This window comes from Paralichthys olivaceus, chromosome 7 (genome assembly GCF_024713975.1).
Source record: "Paralichthys olivaceus isolate ysfri-2021 chromosome 7, ASM2471397v2, whole genome shotgun sequence".
NCBI lineage: Eukaryota > Metazoa > Chordata > Actinopteri > Pleuronectiformes > Paralichthyidae > Paralichthys > Paralichthys olivaceus.
Genome location: NC_091099.1, coordinates 25,389,268 through 25,416,301, shown reverse-complemented (window position 1 = coordinate 25,416,301; position 27,034 = coordinate 25,389,268). Strand labels below are relative to the sequence as shown.

Genomic DNA, 27,034 nt, shown 5'->3' with positions numbered 1-27,034 from the left:
AGAAAATACATTAGTCAGTTATATATTTCTTGTTGCTTTAAATGAAATATGTCTAGACCTCAGAACCTAACATCAAACAAGTATTGCCTTGGTAGAGACACCTACTTTTGCGTGGGAGAGGAGTCCCTGCAAGATAGCGATAAGTTACATTAATGGTCCCAGAGAAGTTGGATAAGTCTCTGAATGTGTTGACATATCTTTCAGAGTTTGCAGGATGCATCAGTGTCTCCCCCAGCCGTCTTTTTTCAGCCTCCTAGAATTATAAGGACAAGATTACAGGAAAATGACACGAGAGCAAACATCTGACAGACACATTTGAGCTTCATCATATTTCATAATGAGAGCAACCTACCAGCACATATCCACCGTCCATGTAAAGGTTAAAAAAGAGTAGAAAGGTGATGAGGAAGCCAAGAAACGGGAACATTGACCTCTTCCTGAAACACCTCATCTTGTCTACGGACTTCCATATCAGCCTCATGATCACTGCAGGAAATCAGAGACAAACAGAAAGCTGGTCGATGAAAGGATAGTTCAATGTATGAGAGCTTTTATTCATGGCTCATAACTACGCACCTTTTATGAATTCTAATCCTTGAAGACATTGGGGTTATGACATTACAATTAAAGATGAGTGAATAGAAGAATAAAAAACCTCATCACCTGCTTCAATCTAAAAGTAATGTATCGTAATGTATCCGTTTTGCTGTTACTGAAGTAAAATATCAGACAACAAATCAGCAACTTGTTTATCAAACACAAATGTCCAAAATTCACCAGTTTCAGCTTCTCAAATGTAAGAATTTGCAGCCTTTCTTTTTAATTTAATTCATGCAACTCGATGTCTCTGGATTCTGATTTGGAAAAACAAGCACCTTCTTGTTAATGTATGTATATTATATATAATAATGTATAAATAATGTATATATAAGGCTGTCTATAGATGATCAACAGTGGAGATGGAAAGGGAAACATGGGGAGAGAAGGACGGCAAGACCTGTAACAAACAACAAGCCCCAAATAAGCTATTTTACCATCTTGGGATCCGGAAAATCACTATTATCATATTATACACATATTTTTTAGTCTAAATTAGAGATTGATGAATCATCAGAGCAGCAATGGTTGATTTTATCACAAAGAATGAACATTTTATTATTCACACATCTAGGAGACCACTATTGGTACCTTTACTTATTTACCAACAATTTGAGGTCTAATTATTATTTGGGTATTTCCATTTTAAGCTAATCTCTACTTCTACTCCACTATTACTTCTAGAGGTAAATATTGTACTTTCAACTCTATCCACCCATCCATCATCTATATGACTTTCCACTCCTTTGAGGGTCAGGGAACACCTTGAAAAGGTCGCCGGTCTATCACAGGGTGATCTACTGATTGCTACCTCTCTTTGGATGTGTGAGGAAGTTGGAGTACCCAGAGAGAACCCACATAGACCGAAGGAGAACATGCAAACTATACACAATAAGATTCTAATCGGCCGTCAGGTTCAAACCCATAACGGCCTGACTTTTCTAAGCTTTATTATTTTGTGAAATCAGATTATTCATACAAAACACAGGTAACAAATCAATTATGAGGTATTAATATAGATCAAAAAAGAAAATCCACAGGCCATCTTCGTGAAAGTGATGCAAACATTTGAATGTGAAAATCAGTCAGTGAGTATAAAAAAAGGTCTAAAATCATGTGTGAAGAAGGCCTACATTCACAAGATTGTATCTAACCGCTTCTTTCTGCTGTTTGGTGTTGAGCAGGTAGAGCACAGTGGGTTTTTAAAGCTTTCCTGCTAAAACACCTGCAAATAGAACAGCACATACACAGCGTATACTTCTGCCATGGCCCAACAATCCTCTTAAATTCAATCAAGCTGCACCAGTTCACAAACTCATAAATATCAGTGCCCTTAATATGAAATCCATGAATTATTCCTTGGGAAATCTGTCAACATGTCAAAAAGTGCCACAATGTGAAAGAATCTGAAAAGAAATACCTGGCTCCACTAGGATCAGGCTCTCTCCTCACCCATATCACTTCCTCTCACCAAGTTCCATGCTAATCCATTCAGTAGTCTGTTCATCTGATTAAAACAGGCTTGATGAACTGTGGACCAGAAAACCAAAACAATGAGCTGAACGATGCTAAAATGTCAGGTTAGTGGACAACCTGCTGCAATGGAGATGAGTCAAATGATAACTGTCTGTGGGTTCATCGTCACTAGGAACAAATGCTAAATGGACATTCATCTGGGATATGATGAGGCACCAACACCACTGACACTGATACAGAAGGCTGATTTCAAGGTTTATCAGTGGAATAAACTAAATGATTGCATTTATCTAAGTGCTCCTGAGAGGAGACATCAGCCACCAGTTCATATGACTTTCAGAAATTACTAAACAACAGTGACATTTAAGAAACAAATGTTCTCACTCTTGTTCCGTGTGACTTTTCCTCCCAGAGTAGACATTTAACTAAAAAGAATGATCCTGCTCAGTATCTGTCCTATTTGGCATCACATCTGAAAAAACCCAACTGATCCCATGACGTCCTCTCTAATTCAGATGCTGCGTAACAACAAGACAAAGCCTACAATGTGAGTAATCATGAGCTCCCCAGTGACAGGGACAATTTTAGCGTAGACCCTCGTCCCTGCCGCTGGGCGCAGTAACTCAATAAACAACTTAGTATTCATTGTGTTATTCACTGCTTAAGTTCCATTTTAGGAAGGAAAACCATCTGCAAGAGAAGATAGTAGGCCATTTTCTGTTTCTGTCACAAAAGCGCTCCAAGGTGGCACCTGAGAGACGTAGTGGGAAGAATAAGTGGAAACACAATGACAGCTGTGAGTCAGTATTATGAAACCCCCACCTCACAAAAGCACCTCAACAAACACACACGCCATTATTTGAGATGGCTGCCTGCAAAATCAGATATCGAGAAGATGGAGGAATATCTAATAAGGCGTCATAATGGCCACATGCTTTCTGCGGGAGAGGAAATACTGCTATGAAATGTGATTTTTGTTTTCCTTCTCTGAGTGAATCTAAACAACAAACAAAGCGAGGAGAGGCCACGCACATTTATATGGAAATGAAGCTACATCTATGAATAAATAAGCACCAGTTGTTGGACCTGTTTGCTTTAGTATAAAATGCTCTTCTGCTGCCAAGTTGTTTTTGTTTTGTTTCTCCCTCAGAAAATTATCAGTGTGTACGACCGGCGAGCTCATTTCAATGGTCGAAGTCATTTTAGATTAGAGCTGGAAAAGTAATAACAGGTACAGAGGAATACTAATGAGTTCCAGGATTAAACAATGTTATATGTCCTATGGGAGGGTTTATCTTTACTGGGGAACATTAAACAGTCTCTGGGGGATTTGTCCTGTCCACTAATCTTTTGTTTTACAAATGTAAACTCCACAGATGAAGGGAGTTACAACAGTGCTTAATAATAGTCGAAGCCTGCCTCTCCTAGTTTACAGGTAAAACTTCTGCTTTCAATCTAAGGGAGGTTAAATTAAGATAAATTGAATGATTCAAATAAGCAATTTCCCGTTCCATTAATATTTCCAGGAACTGCATCTGATCAGACTCAATAATAGCTTGGGGACAAATTATATAACAGGTAAATTGTCTGAGGATGTTGCCGCAGTGAATGTTAGTGAATTACTCTCTTAAATTGCACATTAAGGCTGCCAGCAGTCAAACACTCTCTTTAATGTGTTTTTTCTCCTCACTCAGTCTGTCTGTTCATCTTAAGAGCAAAAAGCTGCAGGCACATTTCTGATATGCATTCATGCAACGGAACAATCAGATTAGAATTGTGTTTTAGTTGGCTAACGCTAATCATATCAAAAACGTTTGGGATTACCCAAACCTTAGCCCTCGAAAAACAGTGCAAAAAGGATTTTCAAATGGGTCAACTATTAGATTAAAGAGGTGGAGGGGTGCATCTACAGGATTTGAGGCAGCAGTATGTACAATTTCTGAGGCTCTCTTTGGAAAAACAGGATATAATCCTCATATTTAAGTGTTAATAATTTCGATAGAATGAGCCATACACTGTATATTCCTAAATATCTCCATGACCACGGGACCCCTATCGCCATGTTGGATCGTCATATTGCTACAGGAGAACCCATTTAATTTTGGCTTGGATGCAGACAAAGTTAGGTGCTCTACAAAGTGCAAGTCTCCTTATTAATGATTTAACTATGAGTAGCAACTGGAACTTCAACAAGAAATATCAAACACAACATTGTTTGCACCAACATGCTGGCAACATGAGAGCTAACTGTGTAAAACAATGGCTCCATTTATTTAAATTTCCACCCTAACTCTTTATTTAATTTTTTATGTTTATGTGCATGTATATAATTATAACCTCATGTTTTGCTTTTAATGTTTTTCTGTAAAAATGTTAGAGTCACATAGTTGCGGAATGGACACGTCCAAAACAACTCTGTAAATGTACAACTAGAATATCACTCATATACCTCCACTTAAATCAAATCAAGCCTTATGGATAAGGCCACAATTTCAAGCCCTATTTGTTACCACACAGCAGATGAAAAAACCCATTAAAATGGGTCTAGATCTAGATTTTTGTTTAGAAATACAATTGCACACACATCGATAACAACCCTATAAATGTATCTGAATTTCTTCATCAAGATTCACACATGATTTGCTCTGCAGTTAATGAAAATTCAGAAAAATGTCCTCTCTCACAGTGTTAAAGAAAGAAAGAAAAGTCCTGGATCCAAAGCTAAATTTAATGGGTTCTTCCCTGACGTAAACCGCATCCTTCAACCAGGTTGTTTGGTAATCTTTCTAGTAGTTTTTGCATAATCCTGCTAAAAAACAAGCAAATATATAACCTTCCCATTCAGGTAAATGGGGCAGTGGTCTCACAGAAAGCCAGTGGTCTGGTTTGTAACACAAGCTTTCTGTGGTATAAGTTTGCAATACACGACTCCAATTTAATATTTTCTAGGACCTCAAAAGCACATCAGAGGCCACAAAAGATTATGATGATGTCAATTTTTTCACAAATTGAGTAGTACTCCCTATGATGAGATAACTGATTTTTAGAAGTGAAATTGATGGAGTTGCGATTTGAAGCTATGACATGTGGATATAATCCAGAGTTTTTCCAAGATCATGTAATATCAACATTTCCAGCCCACATAAACCTCGGATCTGAAAATTGTGTTTTAGTGCATCAAAAAGAGAAACCAGTGCTGACATATGGTTTAAATAATGACCAGGACAACGATGATGCATTAAAAAAAACAAACCTCTTGCCGATGTGATCTGCACCTTCAATATTCCTGTGAGTTGTTATTGCTAACAGATCCTAAAATGAAGCCTTCTTAAAATCTGATTTGAGCAATAATTTAGAAAATACAAGGTTTTTTGCAGAGTCAATAAATGGATCAATGCGAAAGTCGGCTTGAAGACAAAGAGACTGTGGTTGTACTGGGAGGCTCGCAAGTGGGAACGTGTGTGTATGAAATGCTGAGGCAGAAAATGCTGCCTCAGCAAAGCAGTCGTCCCTGAATAAATGAAGACAAAGAAAGATGGATGGCATACTTGTTGCTGCAGAGACAAAGCGCTGAGACTCGGCTGTGATGAATGTGTACACCAGCTGGCTCACATTATTGACTCCATGAACACAGATGATTTGAAATTGTGAATGGATTTACTTTGTGTCGACCGTGTGATGTTTTCTTCATGTTGCGGAGGATAAATCCATCACACATTTAGCAACATTTTCACCTTCACCAAGCAGATTTTAGTCCAAGATAAAAACATGAAGTAGTACTGGTACTTAATTTTTAATTAAGTGTCATGCACCAAAATGGGCCAGACCCGCATGGACTCGACAAACAGAACAAAAACAAGTGCAGTAGCAGAATCACAGAGGAAGAACAGGTGCATCTTCAGGTAAGTCAGGCTGTCACAAGCACCATATTAAAACCCAATCCTTCTCCTTGGACATTAAACATATGAAAATGTGTCAAACTTAAAACTCTTCAAGTTTCAGATAGATATTAAACACAAAATTCAAACACTGTGTATAAAGAAGAACTGAAGCCAACATTCAGACATCGAACAGAAATCAAGACCTGCTGCAGACATTTGACACAAAAGCCTATGACTAAGGTCATAATATAAGGGACTATAAAACAAGAAGCGTATTTCATTTTAAGAAAAATCACCATCATGCCCTCTCCCAATCGGTGCAATAGATGCCACTCAAAAAAATAAAATTCAAGTAGTAGGCAAATCTGACAACTGAACAGAGCCACATTTGGGATGCAAATACCCAACCTGAAAACAAAATAGCTCTGGCCACTGGCTTTCAACCACGCAGACATAATTATCACTTTAATTTCATAAAATTACAACTTTTGACTTGTAATGTTTGTATTATTAAAACTTTATTCTTGTAACATTACAACTTAACTCCCACTTTATTATCATGCCTTCATTCTCATTATGTAATGACTTCATTCTCATAATATTATGACTTCATTCTTGAAAACTCCGATTTCTTCCCTTAAAGTGGCTCTAAAACTGTGTCGTAATAATTCAACATTTTCATTTGTGAAAGCATATATCACTTAATTGATAAGGCAGGAGTGCTTCTTCAGTGGCTCGTTATTTTTCTTGTGTTGGTTTATCTCCCGATAATTTCTGACTTCCCTTCCTTGTCTGTGGTTTTAAGACTCAAGCCAGAGAAGAATAATCAGTGGATTTGTTGGGGCGTTTGTTAGCTGAGGGTTAATACACATTTCATTGCTCCAGTAAGTATTGACAGCAGCAGGTCGATGTATGTACAGTAAGATTGATTTAAAATAAACTACAGTGTTTTAAGATTTTAAGTTTATGTGAGACAGTGAGAGATGTTGAGCTCTCCAGTGACTATAGTGAATGCTGTGCATCATGCTAAGGATAAACAGACGGCACATCATTGTTGGTTTTCGTTTTTTCATGGAATTTGGTGACAGCAAGAAAAATACAGAACACCAGCTGGTGCTTCGTCTGTTTTCACCATCTCTGTTTCTGTAAATCTGCTCCTCGAAACTCAAGTTTCTGCAGTTTCAGATACATTATAAACAGCTTTAAAATAAAGGTCTTCTCCCGATGTGTCACCTTGTGTTGAGCTGAATCTCAGATTAGGATCTCAAAGAACTACACTTCCCAGAGTGCACCAGCAGCAGCAGCAGCAGCAAACCGGCTGCTAGTCACCTGATCAACCATTGTCACTGATTTGGAGCACCTGAGAAGGAATGGAGGCTCTCAGTCATTCAGACAAACTAACTCCAGAGAGAAGAAGCTCCAAGGTCACTCATTGGTTCAGTCCAAAGACGCCATTGGTCGGTGAAATGTTTTATTTACTTTCAGGGTGTTTGCAATGCTGCTTGATATGTTCAAGTTTATGTTTAACTGCTGTGTAGATTGGTTAAGGAACGAATTGCAGCATTGACTTCATTGATTTTGTGTTGAATGAGTTTGCACGAAGAAACATTTCATTTTGAGTTTGAACATTTAAAAGTATAAGATACAAAAGGATAATACAAAGTTAAAAATGTTAAAGTTCTGTTAAACGTTAAAACTTTAATCAAAATGTGGAAAGTTTGTGAAATTAGATTTTTCTTTATTCCATTTAAAAAGCTTAAGTGGTTAATTCATTTAAAAGTGCTTAATGTTTAAAAATGTTAACTTTTGTTTCTCTGTTTTAAAGGTTTACAACCTATTTTATCAACAGACCGATCGACTGACAAAGACAAAAGAAAATAAAGTGACTGAGTTGGAAATTTGAGTTCTTGTGTCCTTTGGATGTTGAACAAGAGGACTTGACACCTTGTATAAACAAAAACCAACTTAACTGCTAAGAAACTTGAAGGAACATCTCTCCACTGCAACCATGACTTTGTCTGTAATTTAAGATTGTTTAAGATCCATTGAAATCAAGAGATGATCACAGAGCTGAATTGTGCTCAGGAGTCTGAGCGAAGGGCTGTTAATAGCTTTCTTTTAATCCTCTTCACTTTATGAACTTCACACAGTCTTGTGGAACTCTATGAATATAATTTAATATACAATGCGCGTCTCAGACACTATATCCAGCTATTATTCTCCATCTTCATCCTGCCTCTGCGGGCCTCTGGCAAAGCACTAATGTGGGTCAAAGCACTGACTGCCGTTGAGAGTCTATCCTCATTACAATCGCCACCACTGGGACCACAGAAGCCTTTCATGTTCCTGTTTGACCTGAAAGGTAAATACACTCCAGATGTAATTTACATGCACTGCAGGCCTTCTGTAGAAGCTTTAGAAGTAGAGTATTATGTTTGCTTACTGAGGGCTAAAGCCTCCTTTAATCATGAGGACTGTGCAGCTATACTGATCATTAATTGCATGATCATGATCACTGATCACAGAGATGTGATTATTTGAAACCATGATATGATAATCTAAAGGTAGGCTGATATAACCCGACTACTTTTTGAATTGTAACAGGTATATCTTATACTTAAGTCTGTAAAGTACATGAATAGTCAAATTCAGCACCTAAAAGTGAAGTGAGGATACTTTCAAAAATAATACACTAAATACTTTCACTTATCTTCCGACAAAGTGCAGCTATTAAAAAACACAGAAATCAGTATTTACTGTGACCATATACTAAACTTACTGTATATTAAGATGGACGACATGATGGATGACATGACAGCTCCTATAATTGAAGCCAAAATCATCTTGATCGCTCCCTGTTGACTGGCTGCAGTACTGGACATAACATGAATCAAACTCAGAAGTCAAGTTACATGTTAGATGGTTCCTGTCATTTTAGATGGTTCCTATCACACTGAACTGTTTATTTTTCTGATAAGTTTGGTTTTAATTAGACTCAAGTGAGCGTTTCAGTGGCTCCACAACCACTACGGCGCAAACACTGGCTCCAAATGACGTCAAAAGCACAAGATGGCTTATAAGTCATCCTTTTCAAGATGATTCTGTTATACATCTATGTCAAAAAAGTCAAATATCACGATCTGCATCAGTAAAAATAATAGTGCATTCTTAGTCGCAAGCAATAACTTAAATATAAATTAGTGAAAGATAAATTGTGCTTCACACATCAACAGATGTGAAATATTATAAATTGTAACCTATATCATTTTTTTATTTGCTGATTACTTTGGAGCAAGATGTTTTGATGAATCCCTACAACATTTCTAAACTGCTGTCATTCTTATTGCACTATTGTTACATTTATCTAAAGCTCATGTGATATGAGGGTTGTGGATGATTTACTCCCCCAAGTGAAGGAGTTGAAGTATCTTAGGGTCTTGTTCATGACGAGGGGATGATGGAGTGCAAAATGGACAGGAAGGTCGATGCAGAGTCATAAGGATGTTGTACCGGACCTTTGTGGTGAAGAAAGAGCTAAGTAGCAAGGCAAAGCTTTTGATTTACCTATGTCAACAAGGTTTGGGTCGGGACTGAAAGAACAAGGTCGTGAACACAAGTGAAAATGAGTCTTCTCCGTAGAGTGGCTCAGCTCGGCCTTAGAGGTGGGGAATTCAGACATCTGGACAGAGCTCGGAGTAGAACCACAGCTCCTTTAAGTAGAAAGGGGGCAGTTGAGCTACCAGGCATGCCCAACTGGAAGTAAACACTGGGGTAGACCCAGATCTCGCTGGAGGGACTACATATGCCAACTGGCCTGGGAATGCCTCAGGATCCCCTAGGAAGAGCTGGAAAGTGTGGCAGGAGAGAGGGGTGTCTGGGATCATCTCATAACTTCTGCGACTCGAGCCCAGATAATCGGACGACGATGGATCGATCATGTGATATAACTGAAAGCTCCTTAACAGCAGCTACTACATGGAGCTTGTGGTGAGATTGTTTTGGCAACCGCTGATGTTTCTGAGATCGAGAATAAAATAAGTCGAAACTAATGTCATTTAAATGCTCAAAATAAGTGAGCCCACTTCAGCAGCTGATGAGGATTATGTGATTGAAAACCCCAGGACTGCAGCTCTACAGACCTTGTGGTTAAAAGAGCTTGGAAAGTGAAGAGTGAACTTTGACCCTTAGCACACTCACACAGTGTCACTGTATAAAAGGACAAGAGGAGGTGTTAGAGGAAGATACTCTCAGGGACATTACTTCAGCAGAAGACAGAACTGAACATTGTATACACTAACACTGGCTAATTTCCCAACTGTCTCTGAGCTTCCTGTAAGATGAATATGTAGGCTTCTTATGGTCTCAGCGAATCCAAATGCAATGCAGAATATTATGAAGAGAAAGTGCTTTCAAATAAATGCAATTCATTTTATAAAATGGCTGCTGAGGGCCTTTATGAGATGCCACTTTAATATTCCTGTGTGTTGAACAACAAAGCCATTTGGTAAACACTATTGTTCATTTGTCTGTTGACATCCAGGCCGTGTATGAACCAACAGAGACCAGGCTGAGCTGGTGTGTGTGTGTGTGTGTGTGTGTGTGAGAGGCAGGAGACCAGGAGATGAAAAAAACAACAAACTAGAATTCTGTTTTAATTTGAACAGTGCACACAAGCCACATTATTTCAGTGAACACTATGGCAAACACTTCTAATGCTATCTGTGGTAACATTTAGTCTTGACAAGATCTCATATCAATCATAGTAAAGGAAACATGGAGACACATAGAGGCTGGTGCTGGGCGGTCAGCAGCACTAAAGAATGACAGGATGACAGGTACTATAGGAGGTGTTGAAAGGAAGCAGGCCTTTCTTGGTTTAATCAGGGATTGTTGTTCTTCCTCCTTTTTGGGAACAAAATAGTGAATAGAATTGGAGTGTTGTTAAGAGACACATCTCTCTTCCAACCAGGTAAATAAACATTTGGACGTACACTGGCTGTTCCAACATTTCCTCTCCACTGCAGTCAGGCAAAGCCTGTTTTTGTGAAATATTCGAATTAATGGTCCAAACTAATATTTGTGTATGACTGTACTTTTTATACCCTCCACCCCTCTCTCTCTTATTTTATTAGTTTCATTTAGTAATAATGAGGGAGTTTTTCCTCCACAGTCGCCAAAGTGCTGCTCATTGTGGGAACTGTTGGGTTTCTCTATATTTAATAAAATTTTAAGGTCTTCTATGTAAAGTGCCTTGAGATAATGTATATTATGATTTGGCACTATACAAATAAAATTGAATTGAATTTATATAGTAGCTATATGTGTTCTTCACTGTGTTACTGTAAAAAACTGTAATTAATTTGAGACTTTAAATGTGGGTGTGAACTCTGTCTATAACCCTAAAGACACAAGCAGTATAGATAATGGAAGGATGGATGTTCATAGAGCAATTTCCTATTTAATTATAATGCCGTCTCTAACCTGGCAAAGATTTTGGGCTTATTTCTTCTATTACAGAGAGTTAGAAAAGAAGATTATTGCCATTCTCAATAACCATTTCCAGACATGAACTTTGGGAAATGTTCTCACAATTAGGTTTACCCTTTTTTCCAGAGTTTGCCTTTCACACATGGAGAACGCAGCAGGAAATTCTCTTGCTCAGACGCATTCACACAACAACACAGAAATCTCCAGAGTGTTCAGGTTAGAGGTAGCACAGCATGCAGGAGGCAGGATGTGACATATCAATTGAACAGTGGAGATCACATGTTTTTGTTTCCAGCACGCTGACATCAACATCGACCCTTATCACCAAATGCTCTCAAATCTTGTTGTCTTTCTATCTTGACATCTTTGTCAGTATCTGCAATGTGCATGATATGACTTTCTTGTTATCCTGAGATATCTGATGACATCTGATTCTATGTTTTAAGTAGCAGAGATTAAACAAACATGTACCGTGTTGATTAGAAAGCATTAGAGCTGTTGGTGAATTTATTCTTGTACACTGGACAGAACCAGGTAAGAAATCTCCCCTAACATTTTTATCTTGTTTGGTCACACATTTGCATTTGTTCACTTTGCCTGAAGCATATTCGTGAACACATTTTTCTACTGACTTTGCATGCAATCGGACTGCATCTAAAATTCTCTTCCTGTTCTGTCTGAACAGACCTGTGTATTGTTTCCTTCTGTCTGGTGCACGGAAATACCTCATATCAATTTTTCCAACACAGCCACCAACTCCATACAAAGTGCAAAGAAAAACCACAAACAGACAAAAATCAGTTCACCCTCTTTACAAAGCTAACAAACAAAAGATTTTACTGAGTAACACCTGAGGCAAGATCTTTTTACTTGTGTGCTCAAACAAGAGTTGCTGCGAGTTTGATTGAGGCAGAAATGCAATCTCCTGGTCAGAATTAGAGTCAATGCATGAATCCAGACTCTAGAGGAAAATATAAATAGAGTTCAGAGGGAGCGAACTGAGGAATCATCAGCAAGTAAACATGATTTCTTTCGGAAAAGAAAGCAAATCTTCTGGCTTCCAGCTGGGAGTTTCACCGACTGCCTCTCTCCCTGGTTCAATGTGTTTACTTATTCATCAAGGTGGAGGGGGGCAGTTAGTTTGCACAGACTCCAGGCTCCAGCAGTTACCCTCCTCCTGCTGTTGGACAACAGGGGCAGACCAGATTAAAAATGCATGGGAACAGGCGCAGCTGCACGACTTGCACCACATATTCACACATACAGCTCTGCATGCAAGTTCGTCAGCATGCAGAGCTGATGTGACTCTCTTAGCAGCCAGCAGATCCGAGTCTGTGATGCAGTGAAGTTTTGCACCCTTAAGCCAATTTACTACAAACCATGTACTTCTTTCTGTTTGTAAAATGTTCATGTGAGTATTTGCACAGACATAAGCAGGTGGATTCAAAATCAAAACAGAAAAGAAACCAGTTTTAGCAACATGGAAATTCAAACTTGGTGTGAGCAGTGCCACTTGCAGTGCTATTTGCCGTGTACTCGCTCGCACTGTCAGGCTAGCTCATACTGGCATTACTACGAGCTACTGCGTGCTTGGGCTATGGTCCGTAACATTTTTACTGTCCACTGGATCACCAGATCTGATCTAATAGATATGATGGGAGCGATGAACAAATACTTGGTGGATGCTGGGGTGGAGGGGCTGAAGCAACTGGTAGCCATACTGATGCAGAGGCGGGGCAAGCAAAGGGAGTTAAGGGAATTTCCTCTGTTTAAATAGACCGTCTATTAAGGTGGGTGTGTATTATAGATGATTGTGGAGCAGCACGTGAGAATTTATCTTCCCTCTTTAGTCTGTGTGTCACCTGCAAGCTGTTGAGCCTGACCTTCCTGATTGAATTTTGCAGGAAACACGGAATTCCTTACTTTTAAAAAATATGAAAACAATGTAAGCATATATCGCAGTGCACCGTACAATTGTAACGCAGCAGAAAGTAAAGATATTTGCTGATTACATTTAGTGGAGAAAAGTGAAAATAAAATTGCTTATGTAAAGTACAGATGAAAAATGTACAGCTCAAATGCCCACTCAAAGATCTTTACACTACATAAATACAACTCATCTTTCATAAATACAATATAAATTTCCACTGCTATGCAGATGACACACAGCTCTACCTGGCCAGCAAACCCACCTCCAACCACCTACCCTGCTCCCTTACTGACTGCTTGGCAGAAATCAAATATTGGTTCACCTCTAATCTTCTTAAATTAAACAGTAACAAAACTGCGGTTCTCCTCATCGGCACGAAAACAACATTATCCAAAACTGACAGTTTCTCTCTCAACATTGACAATTGCTCCGTTTCCCCCTTCCCCTCAGGTTAAGAGTCTGGCTGTCATCCTCAACAGCACTCTCTCTTTTCAATCTCACATCATTAACATCACCCGGTCTGCCTACTTCCACCTGCGCAACATAAATCGCCTCCGCCCCTCCCTCACTCCCCATACCACTGCCATCCTCGTCCACAGTCTCGTCACCTCCCGCCTGGATTATTGCAACTCCCTCCTTCTTGGTCTCACTCACAAATCCCTCCATAAACTCCAACTGGTCCAGAATTCAGCTGCCCGCATCATCACCAGAACCCCCTCCATCCACCACATCACTCCTGTCCTACAACAGCTCCACTGGCTCCCTGTCAAATCACGCATCAACTACAAAATCCTTCTGCTTACCTTCAAGGCCATCCATAATCTTGCCCCAACATACCTCTCCGATCTACTTCATGTTGTCACTCCGTCTCGGTCCCTCAGATCATCTTCTTCTATTCACCTGTCTGTCCCCTCTGCCCGTCTCACCACCATGGGGAGCTTTCAGCCACTCTGCTCCCAAGCTCTGGAATTCTCTGCCACCCGTCATGCGAAACATTACCTCACTCTCACAATTTAAGTCATCACTCAAAACCCATCTGTTTAAAATTGCCTTCTCCATCTAAACCCACCTCATGTCACTGTGGAATTTTATTCGGTTTTAATGTTTTACCATGTATACTTTTAATGACTCTATTTTAATGTATTTCTTTTTAATGTTTCGCTTTTTTGGTTTTAACTATGTGCGGTGTCCTTGGGTGACAGAAAGGCGCCTTTGAAATAAAATGTATTATTATTATTATTATTATTCATACAGAGGATCTATGTGCAGCACTTTATCACGCACCACTTCTACAATTTGGAGTTCAGTGTCTTCTCCAAGTAAATTCAGCACCCAGATTTGGAGAGACGATACTTCTGACCCTCTTGTTAGTTGACGCTCCACTTTACCTCCAGAGCCACAGCCGCCAGCATTTTACATTATGATAGAATCTCTAATAGAAATCATGTGTAAAAAACTTTGACTTGTTTTATCCATTGCTAACAAACAGCTGTCTCTAAGCTTGCAGCTAAGCCATGAAACGAGTGGATTTTAGAGCAGAATTTCAATATAAATCAATCTCCTGCAAAACATTACACTGATTGCAACATTGTTGTTGTTGCTGTTTCACAGACACTTTGTAATATATTTGCTTTGATTGCTTGTCAGTGAGCATAGCGCCGCTGACAGTGTTTTAAATCTAAGAGATTCAGATTGAGAGAAGATGAGCGAAGGAAATCTTCCCTATCGTTAGGGATACACAGAAAGTGAAATAGTTTTTATATGATATATTTTATATAATAGTTTTTTAACTGCTCTGTTATGATAGCAGCGGTGAAGTAGTGTGATTGTTTTGTATTTGACTTCATGATTCAAACAGCTTGTCAGATTATTATGCAACGTTCAGCATCAGTGGCGTTGCATGGTGACTCAGTCAGACCTTATTTTTACCAGGTCTGTGTGACATCATAGGCTGAGTGGTTGAAAATGACTGGTTTGGGTGAGAGGCTGAGGACAGGAGGTGGGTGGTGTGATGGTGAGTCGGGTCATTTTGAGAGAAATGGTCGCCTTGGAAACATAAATAGCCTTTGATAACTCTGATAACGTTTTCTTCTTGTGCTGATTTATCAAGGTTGGGGCGGCTGCCACGCTGCTTCCACAACAGCTGGCTGCAGACATATTGTGGGAGTGGCCAAGGATGACCAGGGACTAGAGTAATCCTAATCAGAACATTTGAAATGAGCATTTTTATGTTCCATTCAGTCCAGATTCATTCTGCGGTCTTCTGTAAGGATATATGTTTCAACTTTATCTCATCTATTTTATCTTAACTCAACAACTTAGATAAAAAAAGGGAGAGAAAGAAGAGAAGTTCTGTATTTCTTGAAATTATATAAAGTAAAAGTATAACAATGCAGAAAATAATCATCGGTCATCAACATAAACATTAGTACTTCAGAGTGCTGGAGCTTCAGCAATATTTCACAGTTTAAATGTCAATGAGCTTAGCTGGACAGGTGCCAGGTTCAGGGGCACTTTAGCATTAATCACCGAAGCTGGAGGGTTGGCTTCCTAAAACACAGTTTGTGTTTTTCAGGTAAAGTGAGCTGGGAAAAAACATGATGAACCTCATATTTTGGACCACACCCATCACAGATTTTTTATATTCTCCATGAGACAGACTTGTTGTGTAAATCTGAGGACTAAGGATTATTCTGGCAGAGAAATATGGCGTACCATGCCTCCAACAGCAGGTGGTGAGGTCACAAATTCATCATGCTTGTGACTCGAGGATGCAACGCAGCGATGACATGAAACACATTTCACCCTCAGTCCAAAGATGCAGCCCTGAGGTGATGTCTGCAGCAGAGTCGATATATCTATATAACATTTTTTAAAGACTTGTGATAAGGATTTATTTGAGCATGCAACTTTGCTTGTCATTAGTTTCGATCTAAAAACATTTACTAGTTACTGTGGTTTAATTAAGTCATTTAACTGGTTGATTCAGAACAAAACATTCTGAGCACAAAACACATTCCTAAAGGAGCTAGCTGAGATATCAACACCACAACCAAGCTAATCTATTACCATGATGTTGTTTTAGGAGGTTCAAGTAAAAATCTTTTACAGTCGTCACAAGGCTTGTGAACTTAAGGAGCCAATAGATTGTTGCCAATATTGATATTTGTTGACACCATAGATGTATACATATAAAGATGGATGAGATGACAATTCCACAAATGTCTCGATTGCCCCCTGGTGGTTGGCTGTAGTTTAGGTTGTAAACCCTGATATTACTGGATGGGATATGGACCAAACTATGAAGTAAAAATATATGTTAAATAATTTTGTCTAACAGATGGTTGCTGTCATTTTAGGTAGTTGTTATCACACTGATGTTTAACTTGTCTGCTCATGTTTCTGATAACTTCGGTTTTAACTAGTTCTATTTCGAGTGAAACGTCATGATTGACAGCTGAGGGTGACTCACAATTGGTCAAGTGTGTTTATTTGCAGGATCTCGATACCACGGCTCCACTCCATGAGTTGACAGGCTCGCTCCCAGTGACATCAAACACACAGGAGGGCAGCGACCGAATCGAGGATATTTTTGTTTAATTTTTGTGCAGCGGGAGGAAAGGCAGACACATTGTTCATCTTTATATACACAATATGGTTGACACTAATTTTGAGTGACGGTGTTGCATTGCTGAGAATGGCTATGTGGACCTCTTAAATCATATCAACTGTCAACAAGAAAGATAAAGTGATACCAGGATTTTCTTAATTTAAAAAAGCCAACCAAGTTAACAGAGTAGCAGGTGTGAGTTGTGCCACTTAGCTACTTGACAATTCTGTGGAGACTAGTACTTAAAATAGCATGATGTCTCAAGACTCTCAGTTTTGAAAAACACAGAGTCATGTGACTAACAGGACTGAACTGGATTTCTTTCCCAGTTTGACCCTGCGTATAAGAGACATGATTTAGGGCAGTGATGAGTAGTTCCCTTTGTTTCGACCAAAGTAGTGTTCAAAAGAATTGGGTCTTCTGTAAGCATGAAACCAGAGGATTTCATTCGGTGACTTTAATCAGTGGTGGTGAAACAGTGTGCTCTTACAGGCCAAAGTGGGCCTGGGTGCATAGCAGAGATGCTGACCCGTCCACTTCTGAACACGAGTCATTTCAGGGAGTAATTCAGGAACTTACTTACTTTATACTATGTCTGAGAACCAATACTTCGGTAACAAAATTCTTAACATGTCGTGGAACTCTTTTTCTACAGTACCAGAGGTACAGAACAAAATGTCCTGGTGCTGCAGGAAGGTTGCCGCCGCTTTTTCGGCATCAGGGCAGGTGCATATTGCATGTCTGGTGTCCTTGTGTTGTGCCATATTACCCTGCCGCATGTCCTTTCTCCTCGCTCCCCTGCTCACTGTGCTCACTTTGCACGTTGATGGTGGACACTGTCACTGGAAGCCCTGCAGTGCTTCAGGTTTGCTTTGTGTTTGTTTAGTTTGCTCTGGAGTTTATGAGACAATTATTTTTAACAGTGACAGAGACGAGCAGACACACACACGCACGCTCCTGCGGATGGGAAAGAGGATCTTCCCACAGATTGTGACGCAACGCATTGTTTTAACTTCGTTGTTGCAAGGGAAGCAACACCACATTAATCCCGTGTGTGTGTGTGTGTGTGTTAGTACTTACCCTCAGACTCATGATTTATCCACGCGTTGGGTGGAGTTTTGAGCAGTTTGCAATTATAGTCAATGAAAACTTATTTTTTGCTCATGTCTATGATTCATATCTTGTGGCCACAATTTTTAAAATAAATCCAATGGGAATTTAACTAAAACCAGTCTTCCTAAGTATAATATGTTACCATTAGAGGTGCAGTGAAATGTTGATGTGGGTGCAGGTCTCTAAATTGGAGAAAAGAATTGTTTCGTTTGGGTGATGGGCGGATGAGACGAGCATACATGCTGATTGGGATGTCATTAGAGCCGATCAACGCATCTCTAATTAGTACACTCTGTGTGCAGTTTCTTATTCATTGAGCTACCTGATAACTGAAAATCTCATCATTTTCCTAAATGCCACTGTTCTGTTTTGTAATGTTAATAGTTTTTTCTTTTTTCTTTATTACTTAAAGGTTACTAGTTGTTTTTCGTATGTACAAACATTTTTATAAAGGATGTGTGTTAAAGTAAATGGGATTTACTGTTTTGTTTTTGGTTTTTTGCCGAGGTACTAAATTGGGTATTGAGAATCGTGGAAATTCCATGCCGTCGCTATTGATTGCTACATTGTCGGTATCATGAAAGACCGAATAAACTGGCAAATTAATGTATTCCGAGTACACATGTTTATATGTTATACCAGGGATTTCACCCAAACCTCTGCCTTTACAGTTAACTCTGAAAATAAGTCCTGCATTTTCCCTCTGAAAAAGGACTTATCTGGGTGGAAATTTGTTTGTGTGGCCAGTTATGGAAGCACTCTCACTCATTAATCATTCATCTGGCAGAGGAGCTTCTGCTGAGAGCTGATTCTTGGCATTCAGACGAGAGGAAGACTACAGTAAACACATTCTCTGAGTGCTGCTCTGCTGCTCTGTCCACATATAATCAATTCTCCTGTTATTACGTTTCACTTGCTGTGGGGCAATAGGGCGAAGGGATATGATATCACCCAGGAATTGCCAATAATAAATTCATATCAGCCAGAAAGCACCACGGGGTACTGGGGAGTGTCAAGCTAGTCTGAAACACATTTCCAATAACAAAACAGCGCTCCTGTGAGAAGTTAACAATGCCCCAAGGTGAGGCGCTTGCTATTTGTCACTCTGGAAGCATGACACCATGTGTTGCATCAATGCAAAATATGATATGTGCAGGGGGAGCTGAGATTTCACATCTGAAATGAAACTGCCAGTGAGAGAAAGACGGGAAAGTATTCTCAAAGCCCATCTCTTTCTCTGAGCTCTGCAGGAACAGGGGAAATCTGCATCGAGGCAGACTGCAGTAAGAAGGGCACAGTCTCATTGCCCCTAGTTTTAAATATACATATATGGGTAATAAGGAGATTTAGAAAGGTAGGGGAATATGGAGGAGTCTCCATGTTGGTCTCCATGGCGACGTGTGTCGTGGAAACATCAGTGCAAATTTTGAGGCATAGTGGCACTCAGACGGCCTGAATCTCTGTCAATCTGAAGCGACACAGCTCTCTGTAAAATCATCCCACAGCTCCACAGAGAAGAGGAGGAGGGAGAGGTGTCAGAGCGCACAAAGCTCTGCTCAGAAGCTCACTCCGTCACTTTCATCTTTTTTTTCCAAGAAATGATGATTCAGAAATACCATAATTGAGGAAAACCAAGCTCCGTTCACACTAAAGCTGAGGACGCCTTGATTCACATGTTGTGTTACAGTGTCATAAGACGGTAATGATATGAAGCAGCAGGAGAACAGAATGATGATGTAAAAGCACAGAGACGAATGTAAGAAATACTTATGACAAAAGCTACATTTAAAGGAAACAGGACTTTGGACGTAATTGAGCACTTTGAGTTACTTTATAACTTTGCCCAGAAGGTAAGCTACCTGAACATGAAGGATGTGGGCTCTTATTTATCTTTGGCCCTCATGTCTTTTGAATATAATGAGTGGCGCAAGTTGGCATACACACAAGAAGCACTGGTTAAAGATGAGGAAAGCTCATGCTCATGACTGAAGAGCCCATACTGTAGGAAGTGAGATTTCCATGTCTGCTTTGATTATAAACCAGGACTATAGTGAAAGTATGAAAGTGATTGATCCACAGTAAAGTGCTGCCTGTATTCAGAAAATAAACCATCAGTCACTGCCCTCAGCCGTGCACCCAGCACAGACCACCTTGAACCACCGTCCAAACTTCCTGGATTTAATTTCTCCAAGTGTTATCATTACTCTTTTCTACATATTAGTCAACAATGTTGCATGTTGACATGGTCACGGTAAGTGTCTTCCTACCAAAGCCTCATCCTAGTCAAAGAAAAAAATACTTTACTACCCATGAGCAGCATATGCAGGTTTTGACCATGTATTCCAAAGAAATCAGGGAAACTCTTAAACACAGAACTGTAAGAAATTGTGTGGTGAAGAAAAATAAAGTCCCTTTACTTATTTTGAATAGGACCGTTGCATTGGCACAGCAGGGAGAAGAAAAGCAGACAGACTTAATCTGGCAACACCCCTTATTGGACAAATACAAGTAAACACTCATTGGTGGTGGAGGACTTAGTAACTTGAATGCTGTAATTCTATCGTTTACTTTCACAAGTGCTGTAATTATATCGTTCTCTGTTGTGCAGTATTTAAACATCTGATAAAATGAACGAAACGTTCCTGCTTTGTTTTTCATCTTCTCGGGTCAACATACAGTGCAGCTCCTAACATTTTGAAGGCAGTGCTAAAGATTGCTAAATTCATCATACATTATAGTTTTCCTACAATTTGTCTTCAATATGCAAATGTGTATATCTACATTTCATAGCTCTTCATACATCTTGCATATGAGATGTGGTCATAACTTTGGTTATAACCAACTTGGGTGTAAATTTGTCAGCAGTTACAGCATGGCAGCTTTTTTTATCCTCTGAACGCTTGTGGACGCTACTGTCGGCTCATATTGATATCAGATATTTATAACACCCAGGCAAAGACAGGAACTGTGCTCCGCAGGAAAGAAAAACCAGGTAATTTGTAACCAAGCCTGAAAGCCCATGTTGTGAATGTAGCCCGAGAGTGCATGCTAGCGAAACCATCATTCCTCAGCTGCCTGCCAAGAGTGTACAAGTGAAGCTGCTACTATAAGATGAACATAATAGGATGCTAATAAATCCTCTGGAGATCACCGGGACTTTAAATGATGCTTCCCAGAATGCTCATCAATCAGGAGAGCAAGAGGCTGACTTGCTCTTGGATGGCGTCCTGTTTCTGCACAGTTTTGCCTTGTCTGGAGTACAACCCACACTTGTATTTTTCTGTAATATCTCACTATGATGTAAATAACAGTCACTTGATGAGTAATGCTTCAATCTTTTACCACTTCACTGTTACTCAGGCTGGCAGCACTTCCAGCCTCTGACTTGCCCGTAGCAAGTCTGTTCAGTCTGTCCTGGTTTCTCCTGTAAATGGTAAATGGTCTGTATTTATATAGTCTTGATGACCACTAAGGCACTTTACAGTACAGATTTACATTCACCCATAGATGCACTGTATGCATCTATGTGCGGCACCTTTCTCTATGAGAAGGGGCAATTTTCAGTATCTTGCCCAAGGACACTTCGGCAATCGAAATGGGGAAGACTGGGATTGAACCTCCAACCTTCTGGTTAGAGTCTGGTTATGTCTTGTTGTGCTTTAGAAGTTTGTACTTGCAGTGTTATCCTTGTTTATTTTCAATAGAACACTTGAACTTATGGAATATTATATTATAATAGTACTTATCTTATATCTTATCTTCTATATTTTATACTTGATCTTGATTTTTTAAGAATGTATGTTGATATATTCACCTTCAAGCTCATACTCTTAAAAGCTGTGAGGCAAAGAAGAGTTAAAACTCATGTTATATGCAAATACAGAGATGGACAGGGCGCTCTGTGCATACTCTTAGTACTCCTGTGAAGGCTTACATATACCAGAAATCCTGGGGGGCAGTGTAGCCAATAGTTTAAGCAAGACGTCCATAAGACAAGGAAACATATTAACAATAGAGGAACGTTTTGAGGACAGACTCTGCAAGTCGGTAAACTACAGGCATCTATACGACATTACTTTGCCAAGGCACAGGGACATATGGGTTTTTCTGAAGCTTTCAGACACATATTGTTTGTGTTCCTCAGCAGAGGGAGAAAACTCAGCCTATAAACTAGACTTTAAGGTACAATTTTCTATTGTCTAACTTGATGTCTTTCTCTCTTTCTGTCAAAATCATGTCAGATCTTAAATATATTATTAAATATTACAAAATGCACATTTACATTTTGGAAATGTCACATTAAAACTTATCTGTTTCAATAGAAATTGGGTAAATTGAAATGGATTGGATTAGATGAGATTGAATTGACAAATCAGATTTAACTGGATTCAATAAAGGAAATACGACTTAGGGATATAGGGAAAGGGGAAAGACTTATTTTATCCAAGAAGTTCACAATGATCCTCAAAGATAAAAACAACATGCCATGCTTCACAAAATACACAGACAGTGAAAAGATCACAACATGTACAAGGGCACTTGATAAATTGTTCCATTATTCAAAACTTAGCTCAATATTTTAAATCAATTGCAAGATAATGTAAAACATGAGCAATTAATTGATAAGGCAGCACTGTACAAGTGGTATTTAATTATCTGGAATATATTAGTGCACAGTGCCATGGCACCAGCCAATTTAGTGCAACATTTTAATTTGTGCAACTTATTACATTTTCTGTCAGCGAGAACATTATTAGCTCCAGTAATCTGCTCTGCTGCAGAAAACAAACGTAATGCCGTTTATATACATTGATTTGTGTTCTAAAAATGAGGAGCCAAGGACAGTGCTCAGTCTAACACTTTGATTTTCCAGCCTTTAAAGTGGAGATACGGATGTGCTGGAGAGAAAAAAGCATTCTTCACTTTGTTTGTTGAATCTCTTTCAAGGGTAAGAGCGGCGGCAGCAGCAGCAGCAGCTCACTGTGCAAGCTGTTTTGATGAGAAGAGAATGTGACACTGGAGAAGGACCTCCACACCAACCTCAGCCCCATCAATTAAGATTTTTTTTGGCCATCTGATGTCATGCTCATTTCCAATCTGAGGACTGCATGCCTGCAGGAATAATGAGGCTGACTCTGCCAGAGGTTTACTCTGTCTACCAGCATAACAATTCACTGCAGGAAGTGTAAACTATCTTCCCTCTGCTGAACAGATCAATTCTAATTTTGTTCCTGAAGTCAATACTCCGCTCATGTCCCTCTTTTTATTCACCTACCACATTTATCTGACTTTTGCCTGCATGTAGAAGGTTAGCTGATCAAATCTCATTTTCTCACTGAAATCATAATGATATGTTTGATGTTTGATGTATTATGTTTTTCACTTTGATTGTACAATTGGAACCGACATCTGTCTTGTCCAAAGACACTTCTGCCTGTGCTGCGTTCAAGACTATCCCCCCCACTTTGGGTCAGGGAAGGCAGGAGACGTGATACCACTGATCAGCGTGCATCACAGACCTGATCTGAAACAGATTTGAAATCTACCCAAAACCAATGAGTACAAAAGTGAGTGTTCGTCCCAAAATCTGGTCAAACTGAACAGAACCGGCTTAACAAAGACATGTCTTAAATAGAAGAGCACTCAGAGAGGGCATACCACTGCCAAGGTCCGACGGTCCTCTTGTGAAACCACATGAAAATGTGATTTTTTTTATCAAGATCAATGAATTATTCTCTGAGACATCAACAGAAATGTTGCAAAAAGCCCTATCTTGTGATGTCAAAAAATTCCCATCCCCTGACCTGGATCCAGACCAAAGTTTTGTGGGCTCTTTCCTGACTGATACCCCATCCTTCCACCAAGTTTCCTTGAAATCCACCAAGCACTTGTTTGCATAATCCTGCTAACTACTAACAGACAGCATCCACCTCCATGCAGACACCCAACGGACCAGTGGAAGACGCTTACACAGCAACAATGAAGCAATTCCTCACTGGCTTCCCACGCACAAACACGCCCAGGTTCCCATGCCAGATAGTGAACCCTCAGCTGTAACGATAAGTATTTTATGTGTGTGCTGCTCAACATAACCTTTTTTAAATTTTGTGGTTTGATCTGACCTCTCCACCTTTTGGAAACACCAACAGGAGCATGGGTACGTTGTCAGAATAAAATAACAACGAATAACAGGATTAGTATTCTTTAACTGTAAGAAACATTTAAAACACAATGATGAGCCAGGAGCAGAAACTGCCTATATATTGTTTAACTCAATGCAATGACAACAACTAAGAAGACACTGAGAGAGCACACACCTCCGCCAAGACCCAACACTCCCCTTAAAAAATCACTTTTAAATTCACTAGATCTTATTTATTTTATTTCATTTCTATATTTTTATTTGTCTCTATCCTAATGCCCTTCTTAAATTTCCCCAGTGTGGGATGAATAAAGTCAATCTTATCTCTTATCTTAAGTGAAAAAATAAATCCTGGATCCACCCCCTGATCTAATGGATTCTTTTTTGTGAAACCCCTCTCCACAAAATTTCCCAGGAATCAGTTTAGCTGTTTGGTATTTTTTTCGTAATCCTACACCTGCAAAGCTCTGCTCCATCTTTGCTTGTGGTTTTGAAAGTTTTGTCTTTTCATGCCTGTGTGGTTGCTCAGGAGCACACTCGCCTCCACACCAGCTCCACACTGCACCCAGACTTTGTAATAACATTGAGATCTGTATTGGGTTTTGGTTAGTCAAAGGAAAAACCTCCAATCACTCATTATCTATACTTCTCATCTTTTAGGGGTGGGGAGCTGAGATCGATCCCAGGCCACATTGGGCGAGAGGCGGGGTACACCCTCGACAGGTCGGCAGTGTATCACAGGTCCAACGCCTGAGTCACCAGTTAACCTGACCTCATGTCTTTGGATTGTGGAAGGAGGCTGGACTCCCTGGAGAACACCGACGTCCCAGACACAGGGAGAGCATGCAAACCTTACACAGAAAGGCTCTGACTGGCCGAGGTTCAAGCCCACAACCTTCTTGTTGTGAGCCAACAGTCCAAAACACTGACATCATATTTACATTGATAATTTTCCCATTTTTCTCATCCTAAAATATTGTTTATGTGGTCAACTTTTTCTCACTCAGCTTTGTTTTGCTGAGACCTGCTATAATACAACTGGATGCCTTCCAACACATCTGGCACAAGAACAATCATTTTAACAATTCCAAACATGAGCTTTTTACAATCTCTTGGGTGTTTCTTTACCTCAACATTCAAGTAGTTCCAAGAAAGAGGTCAGCCAGAAACTGTCCAATTAGGAAAAACTCGGGGGTACTTTTTTTCGCACGTTGCCGCCATCCTCTGTAATCAAAGGGCTCCGTCAGGAAACTGTAAAACTGGATCCTCCAAAAGAGGGTGCGTCTGGCAGTCCTGTCACCTTCAGAGCAGACTGGCTGAGCTTATTAAGACTTGGGGAGCTGTGTACAATGCAGCTGTCTCCTGGGACATTTTTAAAATTGAGAGGACTCAAACTTTCATTTTACACGAGACAAGTCAAAAAAAAAAAAAGATTGAATACAGCTAACACACCAGTCCCTGTCAGTTTAAGTAGAATATGCTTTATATAATGCATGTCTGCTAAAGCTGACAGATGAAACCTGTCTGCTGCTGTAATAAGTCTCTTTGAAACTGAGCAGTTCTTTATGTTTCACTCCAATGGAGTGGTAGGAGAAGTCAGCAGATTTAGTGCATATTTAAACGCTGCTGGCAGGGACGTCATCAGCACATTAACACTACACAGGGGAAATTGTAGAAGAAATCCTCAATCCCCAGCTCTCCGCTTAGTCTGAATTACAAAGCAGATCTGGAATAATTCCAAATGTTCTTTCTACTCACATATAAAAACAACTGTGGAGCAGACCTTTTGGTTTGTATGACACTGCGCAATTCACTGATATCACTGATCAATATCAGGCTGTCCTGACACTATTGCGGTTTCTGTGGCCAACAGGAGGAAGCTATCAGGGCTCATTAGCTATTGTTCCAATAAGGGGAGCTGGTTTGAAGACAGTTGATACAGAATGTGTGATGAATGTGAAGTTACTGTCCCATTAGCAACGAACATAAGCTAACGTCTCGTAGGGGTCTATGTAATGGTCAGGGAGTAATCTTGTAAGGTGTACTTTTTACTTAGATAGTTCCCACAGTATACATTTTTACAAAAGCAAAACATGACCATGATGGTGCTTTAATTTGAATCGAACATTAACACTAATGTGATATTATAATAAATATTATATCATAATGTGACACTGTGGTGCTATTTTTATGATCTTGCTTTTAATTAATTTGATATAATCAATTCAATCAATCACTTCAATGTCTGCTCCAACAGAAACAGAACACTCACAACAAAGGTGATACACTACCTCTCTGTTAGATCATATAACTGCATATCTGACTCATCGCTCACATCAAGTACACATAAAGTGCATTATGTTAATTTGTGTCTCGTGTCACTTAAAGAACCGGATATCAGGATGTATGTAGTTAGAATGTGAATTCTCAACAAACAGATCGGCAAAACACATGAATATTTCGAAGATAAACATAGAGGTGATTTTTATCAAAACAATGTTCCCCTATACTGCACATTTAGTACGTTTACTGTCAGTTTAAAGGATAATCCTAATACTTCTTAAGTCATGGAGGAGTGCAGAGAGGTGCAGACGTCCTGACAGAGAGCAGCGAGAAGGAGGAAGAGACTTTCAGCACAGGAGAGTAGTTGGTTTTTTGCCTCTGCCTGCCTCTCTGTAACATTCACCACTGCTGGAATCTTATCACTCCGCTACCAGCATCTGCCGCACTACACCTGCATCACAAATGAAACACGCATGGAAATCAGGCCCATGTGATCCTGCTCAGTATTCCAACTG

The 27,034-nt window shown here is 39.6% G+C and overlaps 1 protein-coding gene across 2 annotated transcripts in view; it reads right to left on the bottom strand.

Moving 5' to 3' along the window:
* LOC109623979 (alpha-1,3-mannosyl-glycoprotein 4-beta-N-acetylglucosaminyltransferase C-like) overlaps positions 1-27,034 on the bottom strand; it is a 38,198-nt gene that overhangs the window by 1,775 nt on the left and 9,389 nt on the right. For both annotated transcript variants that reach the window (XM_020078454.2, XM_020078455.2), the window contains 2 exons: positions 353-486; positions 106-253 (listed from right to left, as the gene is read on the bottom strand). In XM_020078454.2, the coding sequence (XP_019934013.1) occupies positions 106-253; positions 353-481 (277 nt within the window). In that variant the 5' untranslated portion in view covers positions 482-486. The remainder of the gene's footprint in view (positions 1-105; positions 254-352; positions 487-27,034) is intronic.